The sequence below is a fragment of the Crassostrea angulata genome, unplaced genomic scaffold (genome assembly GCF_025612915.1).
Source record: "Crassostrea angulata isolate pt1a10 unplaced genomic scaffold, ASM2561291v2 HiC_scaffold_111, whole genome shotgun sequence".
Lineage (NCBI taxonomy): Eukaryota > Metazoa > Mollusca > Bivalvia > Ostreida > Ostreidae > Magallana > Magallana angulata.
In genome coordinates, this window is record NW_026441666.1 from 222 (window position 1) to 24,000 (window position 23,779).

General features: G+C 37.2%; 5 protein-coding genes and 1 pseudogene across 5 annotated transcripts; 5 read left to right on the forward strand and 1 right to left on the reverse strand.

The window, feature by feature from the left end:
- Nucleotides 1–1,136: 1,136 nt before the first annotated feature.
- Nucleotides 1,137–1,977, forward strand: LOC128169246 (tripartite motif-containing protein 2-like). Its single transcript, XM_052835410.1, has one exon. The coding sequence runs from the start codon at nucleotides 1,348–1,350 to the stop codon at nucleotides 1,831–1,833; it is 486 nt and encodes a 161-aa protein (XP_052691370.1). The 5' UTR covers nucleotides 1,137–1,347; the 3' UTR covers nucleotides 1,834–1,977.
- A 1,786-nt stretch (nucleotides 1,978–3,763) lies between these two features.
- LOC128169252 (E3 ubiquitin-protein ligase TRIM9-like) lies at nucleotides 3,764–6,206 on the forward strand. Its single transcript, XM_052835414.1, has 2 exons — nucleotides 3,764–3,908; nucleotides 4,387–6,206. The coding sequence occupies exon 2, from the start codon at nucleotides 4,427–4,429 to the stop codon at nucleotides 5,561–5,563; it is 1,137 nt and encodes a 378-aa protein (XP_052691374.1). The 5' UTR covers nucleotides 3,764–3,908; nucleotides 4,387–4,426; the 3' UTR covers nucleotides 5,564–6,206.
- Nucleotides 5,597–9,810, forward strand: LOC128169247 (uncharacterized). The gene is made up of 2 exons (XM_052835411.1): nucleotides 5,597–5,681; nucleotides 6,125–9,810. Exon 2 carries the CDS (start codon nucleotides 6,202–6,204, stop codon nucleotides 9,808–9,810), a length of 3,609 nt encoding a protein of 1,202 aa, XP_052691371.1. The 5' UTR covers nucleotides 5,597–5,681; nucleotides 6,125–6,201.
- Nucleotides 9,811–9,983: 173 nt separating this feature from the next.
- LOC128169248 (uncharacterized) lies at nucleotides 9,984–12,047 on the forward strand. Its single transcript, XM_052835412.1, has one exon. The coding sequence runs from the start codon at nucleotides 9,984–9,986 to the stop codon at nucleotides 12,045–12,047; it is 2,064 nt and encodes a 687-aa protein (XP_052691372.1).
- Nucleotides 12,048–12,849: 802 nt separating this feature from the next.
- On the forward strand, nucleotides 12,850–13,326 carry LOC128169249 (tripartite motif-containing protein 2-like). The gene has a single exon (XM_052835413.1). It carries the CDS (start codon nucleotides 12,850–12,852, stop codon nucleotides 13,324–13,326), a length of 477 nt encoding a protein of 158 aa, XP_052691373.1.
- Nucleotides 13,327–15,839: 2,513 nt separating this feature from the next.
- On the reverse strand, nucleotides 15,840–23,023 carry LOC128169250 (uncharacterized; annotated as a pseudogene).
- Nucleotides 23,024–23,779: the final 756 nt, after the last annotated feature.

Genomic DNA, 23,779 nt, shown 5'->3' on the forward strand with positions numbered 1-23,779 from the left:
AACATTAGTTTTTTCTTTATTTTTAGAAAAAAAACAATGCCCAACCAAACTTACGGTGTCTGACCATATAAAATTTAATGTAACTAATGAAAATGTTTTTTTGTTTATTTTAAGACAAAAATACAATGGCTAACCAAACTTACGGTGTCTGACCATGGATCCTCGACGTTGTGCCCAGGACGTGTTACGGTGTCACATCTGTGACACACATACCTTTTTGCACTGTGAAATTTGTCAAAATTATTTGTGTAAAGCCTGTGTTGGGAATCATCTTTCAGATGAATCCAAAGACCATAAAGTTGTACCAATAAAAAAACCGAGAATCCACTCCTACAGGTTCTAAACACTCATCAAAACAATATGCGTGATTCACTGTGAGCAATGCGACATTCCTATTTGTGTGCAATGTTTTTCTTCTGGTGAGCATGAACGGCATAAAAAAGTAGACATTTTGAAATGTTTCGAAAAGACAAGAAAAGTATTGCAAAGAGATTTTTGAGGAACTGGAGACAATAATTTATCCACAATATCAAGACATTATTTCCAAAATCCAGACGGAAAGAGTCGATATAAGTATACACTATGAGAAACAGATAACAGAAATTAAGAAACATGGAGATGATTGGCACAGAGATATAGATACAATTACCAAAAAACTTACAACAGACGTCAATAGTATGGAATCCAACAGTTTGGCCGTCTTATGTGGAGATAGCAAATTAACATCACTTGCATAATGTCTGAAATCACTTAGTTTATTACAGATCTCCAAACAGTTTTAGATTCCAATGATATAAGTTTTACCTTTGCATATAAATCCCGGAATAGTGATTTTAAAGAAATGCACCCTTTACGGAAATCGGCCCAACCAAGGGGTATATTTACTCCCCAAAAGATCGAAAAAGAACATATCTATCAACAGTTTGGTTCTCTCTTATTATCAGATGCACATGGTTTTGCAGTAATTTTTCCTTCTCATGATTTTTCTCTGAATGAAAGACCAGGAACTGAAAAACCACGAATAATCAGAGAAATAAAAACTGAACATGAAGAAATAAATCGGCTGTACAGTGTGTGTTGTCAGAGTGATCAAGAAGTTTGGACAAGCAGCAATGACCATATCATGAGACTCTTCAATCTTCAAGGAAAATTAGTGAAGTCAATCGAAACCAAGTCAGGGAATAAGCCAAAGGACATTGCAATAACAAAGAAAGGCTATCTAGCATATACTGATTACATTAATCAAACTCTGAACATAGTGAAGGAAAAACAGATACAGGAGATAAAATTAAGAAAATGGAGACCTCATGGTGTCTATACTACCTCCTCTGGTGACTCCTGGTAATCATGGACAGTGATAATAACAGAGAATCAAAAGTCGTGCGTTACTGTAGCTCAAAAGGAAAGGAGAAACAAAATGTCCAGTTTGATACTAACGGTCTCCCTCTGTATTCACCTGGTGGCATAAAATACATTAATGAAAATAGGAACGAAGATATCTGTGTTTCTATCTGTTGGGCCAGTGCAGTATTGGTGGTCAGCCGAGTCGGGAAATTTCGCTTTTCATACAATGGACCATTCACTACTGCCACCAGATCATTTAATCCTTACGGCATCACTACAGACAGCCAGGGTCGGATCCTGACGACCGACTGTGACAATCATAGTATCCATATTCTTGATCAGGACGGACAGTTCTTTCGCTACATTGACAACTGCGGTTTATGTTTTCCATACGGTTTATGTGTGGACACAAAAGACAACCTTTTTGTGGCTGAGTGGAAATCGGGAGTGGTTAAAAAGATCCAGAACTATATGTTTCCACCCTGCTGATTACCATCAAACAATCAAACTTATGGCACAGAAAACATTTACAATGTATCAAACGTTCCTCACACTATATGTATAGACTATGCTACTTATACCAACATGTGTAACACATTATTTAAATAAGATTTGAGAATATAACTCAAGGTGTTATAGTCATCTGTTGATATTAATGTGAATTAGAGTGCATTGTATTTGAAATACTTTTACCAGTTCAGGATTTTTCAAATTTTACAATATTTAACTAGATATACGTTTTAAAGTTTTTGACAACTGAAATTCTTAAAATAATTAACCCGCTGCGCTACATGTACAATTGTCGGGGGGACTACTAATATTGAGACGTACTTCTTATCGAATAAACAATAAAATCAAGTATAATTTCATAACCTTTTTCTTTCGAAAGTAGATTACCTAGCCATGAAGCGCAAGGGGATTGAGTGTAGCTATGCATCTGTAAGTTATATCTTCGAACGCCGCTGGGATTTTTATAAATGATACTTTTCATAAAATAAAATAAAATATTTTGGGGGCAAATATTGTAAAGTAAACAGGTGAACGTAATTTGATTATAATGCAGGGGATAATATCCATTGTACGCGAGTCCTGTATTATGACCTATTCCACATTGAAAATTGACTGTTTTTTACCTAACCCCGTTGAAAAAATTCTCAAACTAAATGAGTAGTATTTGTTATACGATATGAAAGATAAAATGCTGATTTTTTAACTATGCTAAATAACACACCCTTTAATATATTAATCAAATTATCTTAGTGTTCTGTTAAGTATTGTTTATATTGATGAAAACACTGATTTAATGAGCAATCATGTTATATGGAAATGTAAACCAAAAAAACTGTATAGAATTTTTGGTTTTTTGATAACTTGAGTTGAGTCATAAATCTTAAACTGTTTTCCCAGTAGAATAATTTGTCGATCAAAAATTCCCAATTGAAGTGGTACATGACCCTTTACCAAATAGGGTAAATCAAATCATGTAATGAAATTTTATCCACATCATTAATATTGATAGGTGTACCATACCAACTTAGAAAATTTAAACCTGCAGTTTTCAGCGCATGACAATGCGTCAAAAACATTTCCTGAACGATTGAGGATGTGAAAATACGTTTAATAAGCAATTAAATTGATTCATAAACTTGCGTACGGCAAATAACACTTTGCAGTCTGTTATGGCTTTCAAGATACATGTATGTATTAAAACCTACTTTGTCACTGCTATAAATATGTCATATAATAGCTAAAAATTAAAAGAACGAAACATTTTACCGCTACCCAGCTGCAGAGTTGTTGGGAACAATGCAGATATAGGAAACACACGGAAATTTCCTGACTCTTTGATGGGTTTTTTTTTTCAATTCACACACTTTGCTTAATAGCAACACGTGTGTAACTCTCGGTTTAGGCAAGAGAACATCTCTCTGTAAAAGACAAACAAAACCAAACCAAACCAAACCAAAAAGACGAATATCTTTGTGATTGATCTATCTTAATTATGAATCTTTGTCAAATTCAGAGTCATTGCAATGTTTGTGCTTATAATATGAATATTTCTCTACAGTGTGCATCGCCACGATCCTCTCAGATTGTCGTTTTTCTGCATTTTACGTCAATTGAAAAGACCGTGTAATGCGCTAGTTTCGGTTGTCAACAAAAGCAAGATTTTGTCTTGCCTAGACGACAAGTGGTTAGTGCACTGGCTGCTCACAGCTAAGAGGGTGGGTTCCAACGATCCTGAGTTCAAACGCCGGTGAAAGTGGATCTGAAGCACCAATATAAGCACATTTATATTTTCCCATAGATTGTTTCCTAAATTATTCAGGAAATTATTTGTAGCACCATGGATACTTTAACTGTATAGTATATATGTTTGACTTCTAGCAACCTACATGTATCATCAAAATCAATGAAAGCCTTTAGACTGTATTTCATTTTTATTACAAGTGAAATATCTAATTGCTGAAACAGGCCAAGGTTTATCTTATCTAAACTGCAGGTGAAACGCTTATAATAGGTATAGATGGAAATAGCATCGGTTATTGAACAAACAGCTGACGGTAAGGATATATATTTTTGATAACAAGATCGATGTCGTTTAAGCCTTGACTATTAAATTTTATATATTGATATATTATATATCGATACAACAAGTACACTACCTACCTTATAAATGATATGTTGATATGGTTAAATAGAACATAATGGTATTGTATATATATATATATAAATTGCAAAGAAACCAAACATTAGTTTTTTGTTTATTTTTAGAAAAAAAACCCACAATGCCCAACCAAACTTACGGTGTCTGACCATATAAAATTTAATGTAACTAATATAAATGTTTTTTGTTTATTTCTAGAAAAAAATACAATGACTAGCCAAACTTATGGTGTCTGCCCATATAAAATTTAATGTAACTAATATAAATGTTTTTTGTTTATTTTTAGAAAAAAATACAATGACTAACCAAACTTACGGTGTCTGACCATATAAAATTTAAAATAACTAATATAAATGTTTTTTGTTTATTTTTAGAACAAAATACAATGATTAACCAAACTTACGGTGTCTGACCATGGATCCTCGACGTCGTGCCCAGGACGTGTTACGGTGTCACATCTGTGACACACATACCTCTTTGCACTGTGAAATTTGTCAAATTCATTTGTGTAAAGCCTGTGTTGGGGATCATCTTTCAGATGAATCCAAAGACCATAAAGTTGTACCAATAAAAAAACGAGAATCTACTCCTACATGTTCTAAACATTCATCAAAACAATGCGTGATTCACTGTGAGCAATGCGACATTCCTATTTGTGTGCAATGTATTTCTTCTGGTGAACATGAGCAACACAAAAAAGTGGACATTTTGAATAGTTTCGAGAAGAAAAAAGAAGTATTGCAAAGAGATCTAGAAGAACTGGAGAAAATAATTTATCCACAATATCAAGACATTATTTCCAAAATCCAGACGGAAAGAGTCGATATAAGTATACACTTTGAGAAACAGAGAACAGAAATTAAGAAACATGGAGATGATTGGCACAGAGAAATAGATACAATAACCAAAAAACTTACAACAGACGTCAATAGTATGGAATCCAACAGTTTGGCCGTCTTATGTGGAGAGGAAATTAATATCACTTGCATAATGTCTGAAATTACACAGTTTATAACAGATCTCCAAACAGTTTTAGAGTCCAATGATGTAAGTTTTACTTTTGCATATAAATCCCGGAATAGTGATTTTAAAGAAATGCACCCTTTACGGAAATCGGCCACACCAAGGGGTATATTTACGCCCCAAAACATCGAAAAAGAACATATCTATCAACAGTTTGGTTCTCTCTTATTATCAGATGAACATGGTTTTGCAGTAATGTTTGCTTCTCATGATTTTTCTCCGAATAAAAGACCAGGAACTGAAAAACCACGAATAATCAGAGAAATAAAAACTGAACATGAAGAAATAAATCGGCTGTACAGTGTGTGTTGTCAGAGTGATCAAGAAGTTTGGACAAGCAGCAATGACCATATCATGAGACTCTTCAATCTTCAAGGAGAATTAGTGAAGTCAATAAAAACCAAGTCAGGGAATAAGCCAAAGGACATTGCAATAACAAAGAAAGGCTATCTAGCATATACTGATTACATTGTTCAAACTCTGAACATAGTGAAGGAAAAACAGATACAGGAGATATGTGATGTTTAAGAAACATTCTATGTACGACTTACTGAGTAAACTTTTTGAGTTTCACATGTCGGCTGGAGCCGAGCTGTTTTGCTACAGAGCATTATGTCGTTTTGTGTGAAGTGTGCAGTGCCATAGTGTAAGTGAATGTTTATCGCATTGTATATGTATCTTTCCAGAGTTTTGAGTGAAATTCTAGTATGCATAAGCTTGCATTTTCATGATAGTTGAGTATTTCTCTCCAATGTCTATCGGCCGACATGACCTACTTTCTGCATAGTGCGCAGATTCATATTTTGCATAGCATGCAATTGTTTCATTGTATAAGCATACAATATAAGTCTGTATTTTATCATACAGTATAAGTTCTTGGCAGATTTACGATGTATAAGTAAATGTGAATGTTGTAATTTTGGAAGGTTTTGCAAAACACGTGGTTGCTGATGAAACTTAAATCTATGGAAAGCAGTTCTAGTCAATAATACATTTGTATACGGAAATGTATGGAGTCGCATTATTGTCATAGTTATTATGTTTGTAAATGTATGTGTATTGTAACAACAATTCATTTGTCTTTTGTAGCTTTTTACTAATAAAGTATGGAGACAAGTATGCATTCTTAATCCAGAACAGTAAAAAGACTGGCTCTACAAGCACACATGGCAACCATGAATCCAACAGAAGAGGACACAAGTGGTCGTCCCAGAAGGAAGATCGTTTTGACAGAGACAGGAAGAGCTCTCTTCGAACAGTCTGTTTCAAAATTTTGGACAACACTGAGAACTGTGCGTAGGAAGTTAGAAGCAGAGATGAAAGAAATGGCTACAGACTCTAAGGAATCTTACCATCTCCAACGAGATAGACTGATCAACCTCGCTAAAGAGTACTGCGGAGTTCAGGAAGAATTGTTGGCCTTTCTGGAACGCTCTAATACAAAGGAGAGTGAGAGAGAGAAAGCATCACAGAACGTAGTGACAGACTTACTCATGGACAAAGTTAGTGAGTTTGTGCGCGGGCTAGACTCAGAAATGTCGTCCTTTGTGATGAGTCCCAAGCCTGTGACAATGAGGAGCCCTAATCCTGTCCAAGTGAAGACTCCGAAGCCTATACAGGTAAAGGCGGAGCCTCGGGATTCCCCAAAGCCTGCGGAACATGAAGACAGAAAGTCTATTCGATCAAGGAGAAGCGCTGGGTCTCATCGATCTGCTGCCTCTTCCATCTCCTTGGCGCAGCAGCGTCTTGAAGCGGAGGAGACCAAGGCTAAACTGCAGTACGCACGGAAGGAAGCCAAACTACGTAAAGAGCAGGCATCTATTCAAGTGGACCTGGAAGTCCTTGACGCCGAAAGAGATGCTGCTGTGGCAGAAGCGAAGCTACGTGCTCTTGAGAGCATGGAACCGGACTACATTTCTGTTTCCTCCGAATCAGTGGCCGAACCTGTCGTAGAAGTCGAGGATCCGATTGAACGGGCAAGAAACTTTGTCGAAGGGATTAGTCTACAGCCAGTAAAGACAACCTTAAAGGAACCTCTGACAGAAATGTTGAACGAGGAATCCCACAAAGCAACAGAGAAACTTAACAGCGAGTCAGTCAACCCAGTTACGAGAATATCTACACCTGTTCCCAAGGGATTGGAATCATCCAAGAACACTGTGTTTGATATTTCAAGCTTTCTACTTAAGAAAGAACTCATGATCAATAAGCTGGTCAATTTTGACGATAAACCTGAGAACTTTGTACCCTGGAAGACCAGTTTTAAGTCAGTTATTCAGGAGGCATCAGTTTCGCCCTCAGAAGAACTCGATCTCCTCATCAGATGGTTGGGCCCTAGCTCCAAGGAACACGCTAAAAGCATCCGAGCAGCATCAATAGGAAATCCTACACAAGGCTGTGAGACCTTATGGACTAGACTGGAGGAAAGATACGGCTCACCTGAACTGATCGAAACAGCAATTAAGACCAAGCTTGCGAATTTCCACCGACTCAGTGCGAACGAACCAAGACGGTTGTATGAACTTTCAGATATTTTGAGCGAAACACTGGCGTTAAAGGAAAATCCAAAATACAATCAACAATTCAGTTATTTTGACTCATCAGTAGGAGTGCTTCCCATTGTTCAGAAGTTAACATCTGGTTTGCAGAATAAGTGGACTTCTAAAGCCTCGAAGTACAAACAGACTCATGGAGTTACTTACCCTCCATTTACTATATTCTGTGAATTTGTGAAGGAAATGTCAACCATGATGAATGACCCTGGCTTACAAGTGACTCAGGCTTTTGTCAAAGAGACACCAAGATACAACCAGCAGAACTTCAAACCTGCAAAATCAGTGAATGTCAAGAAGACTGATTTTAAAGACTCAGGAACAGACTTTAAGACCACAGGGAAGAGATGCCCTATCCACGATGCTGAGCATACCTTGAATGAGTGCAGGGCTTTCAGGAAGAAATCCGTTCGTGACCGGAAATTATTCCTCAGAGAACATAACTTGTGTTACAGATGTTGCGGATCAGACACGCATACGTTCAAGACCTGCCGCGCAGATATAAGATGCGAGGAATGTGAAAGTTCACAGCACCCTACAGCTCTCCATCCACCTGAAAGCCAGAGACAGAATGGCGGGGAGGGAGCAAACATCCTCTCTAAGTGCACGGCGGTGTGTGGTGAACAGTTTACTGGACGTTCGTGTGCAAAGGCTGTACTTGTGGACGTATATCCGAAAGGAACCCCTTCACAACGTTTACGCATCTATGCTCTGATTGATGACCAGAGCAACACAACACTCGCAAGATCAGAACTGTTTGACTTTATGAATGTGCCTCACTCACAGACACATTTCTTTACACTTACCTCATGTGCGGGCCGCATACAGACGAGTGGTCGTAGGATATCAGGTCTGATGGTAGCAACGACTGATGGTTCTGTTGTGATGGAACTGCCTACCATTACAGAATGTAATGAAATTCCCAATGAGAAACATGAAATACCGACCCTTGATGTAGTGAAACATCACCCACATCTTCAAGACCTACCTTTAGCTCCTATGAATCCACAAGCGGAAATTCTACTACTCATAGGACGTGATCTACTGGAGGCCCATTATGTGCTGTCTCAGAGACTTGGACCTAAGAACTCACCCTTTGCGTTGCAGCTGAAACTAGGTTGGGTCGTCATTGGAGATGTATGTATCAACAAGTCGCATAAACCATCGACTATCAATGTGCTCAAGACTAACATAGTTACCTGTGAACGTCAGTCGATTTTTCAACCCTGTCCTAACAGTTTCCATCTAAAGGAGGACATCGCATCCTGTCGAGACGATGTTGGGTTCCACATTTTCGAGCGGAACAGGGATGATGACGAAGTTGGGATCTCTGTCGAAGATCGCCAATTCCTCAGGATTATGGACAATGAGTTTGTGAAAGATGAAGACGGGAGATGGAAAGCTCCACTCCCTTTTAAGCTTTGTAGACCGCAGTTAGGGAACAACAGAAGTCAAGCGTTAAAGCGTGCGCTGATGCTAGACAGGGATTTGAAGCGGAACCCTATAAAGAGGGAGCACATGATCACGTTTATGAAATCAATCACAGAAAGCGACGCTTTAGAGATTGCACCACCTGTTCCTCCAGGAAAAGAGTGCTGGTTTTTACCTCTTTTTGGAGTGTATCATCCACGAAAACCAGACAAAATACGTGGAGTTTTTGACTCATCAGTGAGTTATGAAGGTCTCTCTCTCAATAGTGTCTTACTGTCAGGACCTAATCTAACGAATGACTTGCTTGGTATACTGTTACGTTTCCGTATGGACAAAGTAGCCATCATGGCGGACATCCAGCAGATGTTTTACTCATTCCTTGTTAGTGAAGAGGACAGAGACTTTTTGAGGTTCTTCTGGTACAAGAATAACGACTCGGATGAAGAACTTATTGAGTACCGAATGAAGGTTCACGTGTTTGGGAACACACCTTCACCGGCAGTGGCCACTTATGGTCTACGGAAAACAGTAGAGAACGAAGATAGTGATGTAAGGAATTACGTGATGAAGAACTTTTATGTGGATGATGGTCTTATCTCCTTGCCCTCTAGTGCAGAAGCCATTAGATTGCTAAAGAAGACTCAGGTTGCGTTGAACAATGCAAGAATCAGACTCCATAAGATTGTGTCAAACGATGTGGAAGTCATGGAAGCTTTTCCATCTGAGGACTTGGAAAAGAACTTAATGTCACTGGACATTGGATCTGATGATTTGCCTGTCCAGCACCCATAGTGATACATGGCAGAATTCTGTATAGAGAAGTTGGTGAGTGCAACAGTAGTTGGGATGATCCTTTACCTAGTGACCGAGAGGAAGAGTGGACAAGATGGAAGGACTCCCTCAGCTCTCTAGAAGACTTGCACATTCCAAGAATGTTTACGCAGCTTTCCTTAAGCCGTACTCACATGAGGGAAATACATATATTCTCGGACGCTTCTGAGAAAGCGATCTCAGCAGTGGTGTACCTGCGTACAATCAGCAACTCTGGTGATGTCCACGTTGGATTCGTCATTGGGAAATCTAAGATAGCCCCACTTCAGACTACAACTATCCCGCGTCTTGAACTTTGTGCAGCAGTCTTGGGCACAGAGTTGGCTCAGACAGTGTTCAAACACTTGGATATCGACCCAGATGCAGCGACGTACTACACAGATAGTAAGGTAGTACTAGGTTACCTGAACAACCAAACTCGCAGATTTTATAACTATGTCTCGAACCGAGTGGCTGTCATCCACAGACGCTCTAAGCCTTGGTGGAAATGTGTACCAACTGCGCAGAATCCAGCAGACATAGGGACTAGATGTTTGACATCGGTAGAAGAGCTAGCAGAGAGTGACTGGCTTAGAGGACCACTTTTACTCAGATCTCCTTATAGTAAAGAAGAAGTTCTTACCTTTCCTTTGGTCTCTCCTGAAGAAGACCATAATGTACGTCCAGAAGTAAGAGTAAAGAAAACGGAAATAAACACACCATTTGTGGCAAGATTTGAAAACTTTTCAACTTGGAAAAGTTTGGTGCGTGCTGTTTATAATCCGAAGAAGATTTGCCGATTGAAAAGAGGAGCTGCAGATTCAGCAGCATTCGATGTTGAGGTCATGCAAGAAGCTGAGTATTTCATCCTGCAGGAAGTACAAGCTTTCTTTTATAAGGAAGAGATCAGATCTTTGAAAGACGGTAAACCTGTACCCCCTTCAAGCTGCATTGTGACTTTGAACCCATTTATGGACAAACGGGGCACGGTACGTGTTGGCGGACGTCTCAACCAATCTAACCTTCCTGTTGATGAGAAGAACCCAATAATCATCCCTGGAAAATCTCATGTTGCAAGAATTCTTGTGTCCCATTTCCACAGCAAAGTTTATCACCAAGGAAGACTTATCTCAGAAGGTGCAGTGAGGTCCGGTGGGTTCTGGATCACTGGCTGTAAGACACTTGTGAACTCAGTTATACACAAGTGCGTTACCTGCAGGAAACTCCGAGGAAAACTGGAACACCAGCGCATGAGTGACTTACCTGCAGACAGACTGACGCCTGGTCCTCCTTTCTCAGCAGTAGGTGTCGACGTGTTTGGCCCGTGGACTGTAGCCGCGCGCAAGACCAGAGGAGGATTATCTCACAACAAAAGATGGGCGGTACTTTTTACATGTTTGACTTCAAGGGCCATTCACATAGAAGTCATAGAAGAGATGAGCTCTTCATCATTCATAAATGCACTGCGACGTTTTGTGTCTCTACGTGGCCCAGTGAAGGAGATGCGTTCGGACCGAGGGACCAACTTCTTAGGCGCCCTGGACGCGATTCAAGCGGATGCCGTTTATACAGAGAAACGACCTATTAGAGATTACCTTCGCAACAACAGGATAACATGGACCTTTAATCCACCCCATGCATCACACAGAGGAGGATCATGGGAGAGGATGATTGGGATCTCTCGCAAGATACTAGACTCCATGTTGTTGAACCCAAATGCGAAAAAGTTGTCCCATGAAGTCTTGTGCACATTCATGTGTGAAGTGTGTGCAATCGTGAACTCCCGTCCTATTTGTTCACTGTCATGTGATCCTGACAGTCCTTATGTCATCAGTCCGTCAATGCTACTTACCCAGAAAAGTTTCGCAGACATTCCTCCACAGACTTGTGGCGACACAAAGGAAATCTACAAAGCTCAGTGGAAACATGTACAACACCTCTCCGATACCTTTTGGAAGCGTTGGAAGGATGGGTACTTACAGAATCTCCAAGCAAGAAGGAAATGGTGTGAGGAACGTCCTGACGTGAAGGAAGGTGACGTGGTCCTATTACGTGACAAGGAGTTGCACCGTGGACAGTGGCCGATGGGTTTGATTGTGAAGACTTTCGAAAGTGGCAACGATCAGAAAGTGAGAACAGTTGAAGTTCGGGTGATCAAAGACGGCAAGGACACAACCTACATTCGACCAATAACGGAATTGGTGCTACTGATTGACTAACTTGTTCAGTTTATTAGTGTGCTTTAGTTTGCTCACATACTGTTTAGATTTTTGTGTATATGATTTATAATTTTGTATAATTGTAATATCCTTGGGATATTAGGCGGGGAGTGTGATGTTTAAGAAACATTCTATGTACGACTTACTGAGTAAACTTTTTGAGTTTCACATGTCGGCTGGAGCCGAGCTGTTTTGCTACAGAGCATTATGTCGTTTTGTGTGAAGTGTGCAGTGCCATAGTGTAAGTGAATGTTTATCGCATTGTATATGTATCTTTCCAGAGTTTTGAGTGAAATTCTAGTATGCATAAGCTTGCATTTTCATGATAGTTGAGTATTTCTCTCCAATGTCTATCGGCCGACATGACCTACTTTCTGCATAGTGCGCAGATTCATATTTTGCATAGCATGCAATTGTTTCATTGTATAAGCATACAATATAAGTCTGTATTTTATCATACAGTATAAGTTCTTGGCAGATTTACGATGTATAAGTAAATGTGAATGTTGTAATTTTGGAAGGTTTTGCAAAACACGTGGTTGCTGATGAAACTTAAATCTATGGAAAGCAGTTCTAGTCAATAATACATTTGTATACGGAAATGTATGGAGTCGCATTATTGTCATAGTTATTATGTTTGTAAATGTATGTGTATTGTAACAACAATTCATTTGTCTTTTGTAGCTTTTTACTAATAAAGTATGGAGACAAGTATGCATTCTTAATCCAGAACAAGATAAAATTAAGAAAATGGAGACCCCATGGTGTCTGTACTACCTCCTCTGGTGACCTCCTGGTAATCATGGACAGTGATAATAACAGAGAATCAAAAGTCGTGCGTTACTATAGCTCAAAAGGAAAGGAGAAACAAAGTGTCCAGTTTGATACTAACGGTCTCCCTCTGTATTCACCTGGTGGCCTAAAATACATTAATGAAAATAGGAACGAAGATATCTGTGTATCTATCTGTTGGGCCAGTGCAGTAGTGGTGGTCAGCCGAGTCGGGAAATTTCGCTTTTCATACAATGGACCATCCACTACTGCCACCAGATCATTTAATCCTTACGGCATCACCACAGACAGCCAAGGTCGGATCCTGACGGCTGACTGTAATAACCACAGTATCCATATCCTTGATCAGGACGGACAGTTCATCCGCTACATTGACAACTGCAATATTTGTTGTCCATACGGTTTATGTGTGGACACCAACGTCAACCTGTTTGTGGCTGAGTGGAAATCGGGAAAAATGAAATTGATTCAAAATTACGTGTTCTAGACACTGATTAGTGCATATTTTTTTCTGATGAATGTGTGTCTTTGCTACCCATTTGAAATGATATCATAATCTTTCAGGCGGTTACATGTCCTTTAAGATATTAATTTGTGTTTGTATCTGAAAAACAAACCATGTAAAGATGAAAATGACAATCATGAATAATCCAACCGGAAATGTATCTACATATATGCATGTGAATTTTTTTATAAGATTTAAAAAAATCTGAAGATGCAAATTTAACGCTGATAAATTAGATATTGCATATTCCTATCGAAAAAGTTTTCAGCAGTTTGAGTCATTCAAATAAGTTTTTAGAGTATTAACTAGCATGTAATCTATAGTTTTCGCAAATCGGATCTCATGAGTGTAAACGAATAAAGCAAAATATTCACACGGAAAAATATTTCCGTTATAACATTATTTGTTTCCGTGCCAGTGCTAATTTTAATATTTTTAAGAATTTAAAAAATATGTATTACAACATAAGTTTTTGTGACAATCTCCAAATCTATCCAACTTCCTATTTGCCTTAAATGGCAAATGATTCAAATTTGTTGTAAAATACTTGTATATAAATTAAGTTTATTTCCTTAGTAGGACTGAACCGAAATATGTTTTTTATTATTTCAATATGCGAAAGTTGTTTATTCTTTCATTATTCAAGTTTTTTTTTACATCGATTGACGCCAAATGACAATTATTTTTGGCAGCTGTACATGAAATTTAAAAGGCAGATATTATCATATATTAAACATCCATACAGTGAGGAATGTATCTACAAGAATGTGTTTGACATTTGATCTTAACTTTGTTAATTTTAATTTGCCTTTGTATTGGTACTATTGGCGGGTTTGTGCAAATAAAGATAATCAATAAACGATAGCTTATGCATGGAATGCAGATAGCTCTTTATTATCATATGCATATAATGTCAAATTAGAAATTGATACTTCAGCCAAAAGGAGTTCTTCCTAAGTTTTATACTTAAAACAACCTCAATTCCATGCAATATCAAAAAATTATATTTTCAAAAGAAATTTTAGAAAAAAGACAATTTTTTCAAACTTAAACTGATTTATATTTAAAGACCAAATTCAGTAAGCATTAAATATAAGTCGATTCCGCGTATGAGCAAAATAAAACAAAAAACAAAGGGTGTAAATAATGACGAATCAATGACTATTTAAACAATAAAATGCTTTCTTTGGTGATTCATTCGGGATATGAAGGTAGCTACATTGCAGGAAAAATACATAACCCACGTTAGCATTTTTAAAAAAATACGATTTAAATGATTGACATACAGTGACGGTATTTCTACATTGATAATAAATCAAAGTGATACAGTTTGAAAAGTCTAGAGTAATAACTCTCTTTCATAAATTGAACGGAATATATTTCAAATTAAAATGTCGATGATTTTGGCTTTTGACTTTTTTCATGTGTAATATTTTTCAAATTTCGTTGTATATAAGTTGTGCAGTTCACAGTGCAAAGAATAAAAAGATTCAGTTGTTTTTCATGTTCAATCTCAGAGAGAGTATGAGAGAGAGAGAGAGAGAGAGAGAGAGAGAGAGAGAGAGAGAGAGAGAGAGAGAGAGAGAGAGAGACAGAGAGAGAGAGACAGAGACAGAGAGACACAGAGAGAGAGAGAGAGAGAGAGAGAGAGAGAGAGAGAGAGAACGTCTGCGTGTCAGAGCATTTTAAATAAGGATACGAGTCATTTCATTTACGACAGAGCGTCACAACATGGTGATGTTAACATGCGCGGATCTAGAAAGGGGGTGGGTGTGTCAGGTGGTCCCTCCCCTGAAAAGTTCAAATTTCTTTAAATTTCATTATAGAATTACAATAAATATGCCTTGGACCCCCCCCCCCCCCCGCAAAACTCAAATCACCGTCGGAACCCCCGCCCCGAAACATTTTCTGTATCCGCGCATGGTTAGCCCATTATGACACAGACAGTTTGTATCGCCGATTTTTGCTGTCTATCACTGTTGTGCATTGGATGTAGCTTTGATCTACTGACCCGTAGGTCCCCAGTTCGAATACTGCAGGGACGTTTCACTTTGTTTTATTGAATAGCGGTGATATTTTAAACGCTGATTTTCCCCAAAAACTTAAATTTTTTCTGTCATTTTCAAGTCGAATATATACTCGCAATCCATATCTTTCAGTTACTATAAATTAGATGTTTAGGACTTCTTCCAAAGGTGTGGAGGACCTTTAATATTTATCTTATATCAAATTCATCAATTGATGAAACACTGAATGTTGAATATTGTCTGTATTTCTTTCAAGGTACGGTTTTAATTCAAGTCAGGCCCAGCATTTGGACAACAAGGCTCGAAGATCAAGGCCACAGGGGAAGATAAACCTTTTGAGAAAGAATTCACTTACTAGATCGAAATCCAATCGCAACTTCACGGGCTTTTACGACAGAGTTCTTACATAAATTAGATTAGAACTAGTGAAAGAGAATAATATGATAATTTATATATCAATGTCTTTAATGATCAGTGCCTATTAACAATAATGTGTTAACATAATTACATTTGCTTTTTAAGATGTCACTTTAAAGATATCATTCAGAGAACATTCTCCTGACATCATTTACTAGTAAAACCATATGTTACGTAAGTCCTTTTGATAGCTATTGTTCAAGATTCAATCAGAAATTAAGTGTCTAATAGCTATAAAAAGAAAAATAATACATGTTTATTTATTCATCAATTGTTAGGCAATGAATATGATTCATTAATCAAAACTAAAACATACCAGGCTACATGAATGTTTACATGTATTTCTATCTACACTGTATATACCAGTATATAACAGTGTTGTTACATTGTCTCACAACACACACACAGTACCTAATTATTGTATGGACATATAATGATCACTGTAGATACTTGTACACTGTCACTGTTGTGGTGTTACGTTGTCCCACCCAGAGATTGTTGTCATCATCCACACACACACTAATGGGATAATCTATCCCTTGTTGTCCTGTGAGTAGTACAGACAAGAACTGACCGTCCTGGTCCAGAAGATCAACTGTGTTACTGAATATATATGTATCACACACCAGGATGTGACCGAGTACATCAGTACATATTCCATAGGGATTAAACCCTAACCTCTGACCTGTGTATGAGAACCTGTGTCGTCCTGATTTATCCACCACCACTACAGCATATTTGTTATTGTCTGATACACAGACATCACCATTGACGTTTTCTGTGATGTAGTGCGGTAGCTCATACAGTTCCTGTCCTTTGTTGTTTCTCTGTATGTCCTGTATTTCTGTCCATGTCTTGTTGTACCTGGTGACTTTACCCTCTGTATCCTTTATCATCCCCACCAGTATGTCCCCGTTGAAGTGGGAGCAATGTAAACTGAGTGGTTCCCAGTCTCCTGTTTTAATGAATTCAGTGATTATATTTTCCGATGTTATCCTATTGATGACTTTGTTTTGTTTATCTGTATAGATCAGATCCCCGTTCTGTGTGACTTTGTGGTAGCCTTCGGATCTGATACCACTGGTTTGTATCTTCTGAAGCTGATTCCCTTGTAGATCGGTTTGGACAAGGTTACCATTTATTTCACTGACCCAGAGTCTGCCTGATTTACCCAGTGATATATGATATGCATTGCAAACACCTGGTACCGTGTACTCCCTGACCTTGGTGACGGAGGAAGATAGAGACAGTGTTTGATTCACGTCAGATTTCTCTCTGTCTTGTTTTCTCTGTTTCCCTGTAGGTTTCAACTGTGTAGAGGCAGTCTCCATGGGTTTCACTTTTCTGTTCTGTGGTTTAGTGTCGGGAACAGTTATTCTACCCAGCAGTTTAGCGACATCTTCCTTTGTGTATTGACCAGCAGTAAATACGGGTGGGACTGGTTTGGATGTCTCTGGTATGGGTTGTATTATTTTTTGATTTGAGAGCAAATGTCAATTGTTCGATGTTTGAAGGAGATAAATAACCATTAAACGTCTGAATTAAATCATGGAGATAGTTAATGTAGTCATCTATTTTTTGACTTTGACCGCTTAAAGTTTCTAATAATGACTGTTCTATTTTGTCAACATGATTTATTTTATCTAACGTGACTGTGTCTACACACTTTTTCACAGACTCAGCTTCGGCCTTCATGGATGTTCTTATGTCTTCAATTGTCCTCATTATTTCTTTGACATCTTCAGCAATTTCCGTTTTCAAATCTTGAGACGTAGGCTCAAAATAGCTTCGAATTTTGGCAACTTCTACGTGACAAAGTAAAAAATGTTCAGCAAAGACCATTTCTAGATCGGTAAACAGATGACCACGATGTTCTTTTGTGGTTGTACATTTAGAACAAATGGGAATCTGGCATTCCTCACAAAGAAGATCTATGTGTTTTGATGGGTGGATCTTGCATTTCTCTAAAGGAATTTGATGTTTGCGTTGTTTATAAGGGACCACTTCGTGTTTTTCGGTTTTCTTATTCTTCTGATGTTTATCTCGGCATTGTTCACACATTGGTAGGTGACAGTCATTGCAGTAAAACTGACAGTTCTTCTTACAGTCTTCAGTGCCACACACCAAATAATGCTGAGCATCGGGTGGTATTGGGGATTCAGATAATGCCATCTGAAATTAGAAAATTTAAATTTTACCGGTCTATAAAATTTAATAAGGTAAATAGCTTCCCTTTACAAATCAACTACAACTTATGAAGACAATGAAACACGTTACAACGTTTAATTATTACTCAAGTTCCTTAAAAAATCCCTGAAATCATCTGGATTTTTTGGATTTTACAATCTTGCGTTTGCACAATACATTCACGCTAACGGGATCTTTAGTTTATGTTTCCACAATATCATATTTTCATGAATAAACTCAGAAACGATAATACAAATACGTGTAAAATTTCATAGGAAATTTGCTATATATATTCTGTTCATATATATCTTATGAGAGTAATTATAAAATTATAACAAATATACCTATCAACTTAGTAATTACTTTTTTCTTCGTGATGGCAATATGATTCCATGCAAAAATTTGTTTTATCGTTAAAATGATAAATTTCCTACGGACCCGGTTTTGCGATAGCATGCGTTCCGTGTATTGTCTCTGTAGCAAAGAAAATTCGTGACTGTGCGTTAAAATGAAAAAAAAGTGTTGATTTTTTTCATTATATGGATTAAATTTTGAAAGGTTTTTACAGTCTCAAAAAGGTTTATTACGATTAATTTGACTGTTATTTTCAATGCACTTCATTAATTTTTTTCCAAAATCGTTTCGGAGCGATTCTGCAATTTTCTGCTACATTAAGGATATATGGGAGGCAATCTAACTGTTGTAAGGGCCAGATTCACGAGACGAGACACAGTTAGATTATTCTAACAAAGTAAAGTGTAGTGAACTTTATAGCATTATTGTAGGCTTTGTTATGTAAATTTCAACAATATGGTATGTCGATGTATCTATTTCGTAAATGTCCGATATGTAATGTCAACCCGTGAACGCACGTGTCAAAGTCTATAGTTTGTAATTAAAAATTTGGCCGTTTACTTTTCTTACACCAGAAACAAACTGTTTTAGAATGACACATAATCATTAAAAATGCAAAAGGAATGGAATAATAAAGCTGGATATCTTCATCATGTCTCTAAAAATTGTCACTACTTTCGGTTCAATAATAAGGACAAGCCCTTGTTGACTTATCCATCTAGATTACGGTTAGGAATATGTAGAATGTTGTACCGTCATGAGGTATATTAGATAGTTAGTTTTCTCACAATTTCAGACAAAATTGTTCTAATTAACTTACCACCTTAGACTTGCAATGCCTGTATGATATGCACGATATCTTTTTCGTACGATAGAGACAGAGGACCAGTCTATTTATCACGTGTGTTCTGTATCAAGGTAATGCCGTGGGCGTCGCGGGTGATAAGGCAACTCTCAGCGATCAAATTCCTAAGATCGATATAACGTCACAAAAAGCAGCATGGTGTCATATTTTACTCAGAAACATGTCTATTTTAACTTTATCTCTGGTTTAAATTATAAAAACTACAGGCATAAAATATCACTAGAAACTCTTCTAACTGAATATATCTTTGATTTCTCTCTATTACGTATAATTATCATTGATGACGTCACAAGCATGTTTCATAGAGAAGATCATGTCGGGAGACAAATCATCGGTATGCCGAAATAAGACTTATTTAATACAGATACCTAAGATTTAGATGAGTGTCAGTTAGGATATAATCAGGATAATACAGGCATGGATATTTTATTTAATCAGCGAGTTTTATAAGGTAAGCAGATCGACATTTATATGGCTTGGCCAGCCTTTCCTCTGTCAGTGTGTATACAAAAAAAGGCAAAAGTGTAACACTACCCCGGATATTATGAAAGATGACTGTGGTAAATATGACCTCAAGTACTTGAAAAGTGCTGCTAGAATCCTGTGCTTCGTTGTTTTAAATGAAAAATACGTAGTATTTTAAATGAAATGATATGAGCCCGTCCTATGATATCGCGGTAGTTAAATCATTTTTGTCGAAAAATTTATCAATACGAAAATATTTTTAGAAACTAATGTTATTGTGAGATTTCACTATGATATACCTCTGTGATGTTCAGCGTGCCTCTGTTTACTATGTCTAAAAATATCCCGATGTCAAATGTCAATTTGCTAAGTACTATTCGTAAACAGAAATACTGCGATACCATAGAACCCGCGATATGATAGGAAATGAGTATAGAAGTTGAGAGGGTTTCCGATAAATATTTACAATATTTATTTTATGCGATTAACAATAGGATTCTAGCGGTTATATTAATAAACCTGAACTAATTGCTTATTGTAGCAAACATACAAATGAACTTCGGGGTAGTGTTACACTTTTTGATTTTGTGTTTAATAAGGTAAAACGTGATCTATTTTTAATTGTCACGTAATACCATGGTACGGCAGCTTCAAAGATCGAGTCGATTCCGAAGTAGAAAAATAAAATCTTGGTGAACACATCCACTTGATATTAATATTCCGCACTGTTTTCATAAAAATAAACTGTTTTTAAATTGATCATAATTTTGACGGTCATTTAGCTCGGAGTTGCCTTAACCTACCCGCGAAATTGTGTAATTTACTTCCTGGTTATAGAACTAAAATTAGCTTAAACCCTTGGATTTCTTGTACATTTTCAAAGCATGCATTAGATATGTATAATTAACGGTGCGGTTGATTGAAATGCTACATTTTCAACCCAATGTTTTCTCAGACGTCCGCTTCAATATGCCTCGCCCATTTCAAATGTTTTGACTGTAACAGGTGAAATTGACATCAGCGGTATATTTCCAATCTTGTCAGTTAATGTTCCGCTGTCTTATTATTTTTTTTTTAAATTGCCTAACCTTTGGACGTAAAATGTAAATTGAATTAAAATAAACATGTACATGTAGATTTATGAAAGCCAAAAGCCAAATGATACAAAATCTACAGCAATAAACATGCACCCCCTTCAACCAGCAGAGAGCGGCCAAGAAACATGGTTTTGATCAAACTTGAAATTATGAATCTTATTTGAAAATACGCTGCAATTCTTAAAATTAAAAATTTCCCTCAAAATCAAAAGTACTGTCTGATTTGGTATCATGGCTTTTTTTCACCAGCAGTAACAAGGATCAAAAAGGAAAGAATGAATATTGTTTAATTAAGGTGTTTTATTTATGATTAATTAAAAGTTTTAATTCTCCTCCTGCAGCACCCAAAACAGCAAGCTAGAAGTCGCCTGAAGATGTTTGGCGTAAACAGGAAACGGACACGGTTAGGGAAAGTGTTATACTACGTGTAGCTGTTAAGAATTTATCTTCAGCAAATCGGTTTATAAGGTAAAAATGTAACATAAATTATGCATTCATTATATTAGTGACTTATCGATTCTATATGTGTAGCAACTCATTACGATTGTATAATTATAAGTTTGAAGCTCTTTAGTCGCGTTTCTTTTGCCCATGGTTTTAGCATCTTATTCATTGATATTTGCGGCAATCTAACATACCTGTACGTATCGATGAACTTTTGGCAAATAATTTCACAATAGTTTTTGAATAACTGCAGGTCTGTGGATCCCGGTCTGAAAAATTTCGATGGCCGACCTGATCCTCCATTCGATTATTTTTATTTCAGATCGGGAAACTACAGACCTGCAGCCAAACTATAGCTTATATCATGTGAGTAAAGGTAAGAAACTTTTTGTACGTGTTTTAGCTTAATCTATAGATCTTTACATGTAGAACCTTAAATTTATATTTGAATATTAGAATACCTATTCCTGTGTTGAGCTTAATTTCCTTCTCACCTTCTTAGAGGACCTTAGTAGGGTAACGACGGACGCTGAGTAGGCAGACTGTATCGCCATATTGGACATCCTTCTGGCCTTAAAACAGATATAAATGTTCATAAGAACAATTATCCTTTATGCGTATAAGTACGCATTTATCGATTTATTACATGTAAGTATTTATGTCACGTTGCATATTTTTATATTAGCGGGTGGCAGAAAATACAAAATGAACATATTGTTTATTTTGTATTTACTCCCAACTAGTAAATTTGAAATTTATATAGGTTTATAATGCATATAAGTATAATCACCTCTAATGTTATTCGCTCCTCAGCTAGAACTGTTTTGATGGTCAGCTCTGACAAAACTCGTGCCTATAGAGAGAATGTGCATGTATAGAAATATACAGATATATAATATTAAATCAACTAGATTAATCTGTAATTTGTATATTTCAACAAAGGGGGACACGTTTTTATTCAGTACCTCTTCCCAAAGAATTATATTCCCCAACAAGGCACAAAGTCTGGACAGGGCCTGAAAATCACGAGACTATGAATCATTAAATGTTCCAATTTGTTTTGATATTCATAACAAGTATAGATTGCTGAGAATGTCTACAAAATCGAAATATTGAATCAATGCCGTGATGAAAATATGATTAATCTGATGAATCTGATTACAATTAGTTATGACCATACCGCCTGGTCCAGCTCTTCCTCGCCGTCATCACTGTCGTCATTATCATGGTCTAACATCATCGATAGCATGGACCATTTGTTCATCTAAATGAAAAACAGGGGCACTTTTCCAAATTAGTCTAACTCTCTCTATCTTCTCTCTCTCTCTCTCTCTCTCTCAATGCATAATTAAAGATTTTACAAAGCCCAGCATAATGCCCTAAAATCAACAGCCTGTATATTTGTAAAATTGCATTTTAATGTTCAATGTAAGAACCACTTAACACAATTATTTTTGGATCTGATAACAATAAATCATGCAAATGGTCGATGTCAACGAGGGACCCGGTATCTCCAAATCACTGGTATGTTGAAATTTATAACATGAATTTAAGTTAATAGAGGAATAAAGAAATAATAATGAACAATTCAATTAATAATTACACATCAATAATTACAAATTCAGCAAAATAATTACCTTGGGTTCGGAATATTTCTCGAAACGTTCACATGTTGCATTCGTTTGTATAAATCCAGGTGCCTCTGTATCGATTTTCGCGAGCATGTTCTGTGTCCCTAGGGACTCGGTTTTAATCTCTTGGAACAGGTCGTGGGCACCTGTGGGCATGTGTTCGGCCTCTGTGGACGCAGTTGTCCCTCTTCTGTGTGTGCGTGATGTGCGTCTGTGGGCATGATATGTGCCTATGTGGACACGTGATGTGCCTCTGTAGTGACATCAACAAATTGACATAATCATAATTTTAAAACATATGTTTAACAATTATAATTGGAAATATCGTAAGAATATTTTCATTTCAAGTAAACTCAGATCCAGTTCACCCCCCCCCCCATACTTTATCTATCAAATTCCCCGCCCAAATATGATATACCTTCTGACGCCCATGTGTTTGAAATTTCGTGAAGGGGTGGGTTGGCCCAGATTCCTCTTTCTATCTTGATCGTAAATAACTTAATATATATTAAGTGATTTTTTTTAAAAATTTTGATTTAAAAAAATATCTATTCAGAACTCTATAATGTAAACTATTATAAATCAATTTTTACAATAAAAAAAAAATAAAAAATATGGGCGTCAAAATGCATATATTCCTATTGTGAAATCTAAAATAACCGTGTCGATCAGACTATAGCAATGACTGCATTGCCTTTATCATGCAAAGGTCTAGGATATAGTCAAAGCGGGCGGGGGGGGGGGGGGGGAAGAGAGATTTTGTGTGCGGGGGGGGGGGGGGGTGTCAAGTCAATGCTGATTTTCGGCAATTTTGAAATATCTTGATATCTGAATTAATATGAGGAGGAGCAAGGGTCCCCACACCCAATTTAATCCATGCAGGACCCTAACACAAAGCATTAATAAAATCAGTCATTGAAATACAAAATAGGCTCTAAGTATATCCAA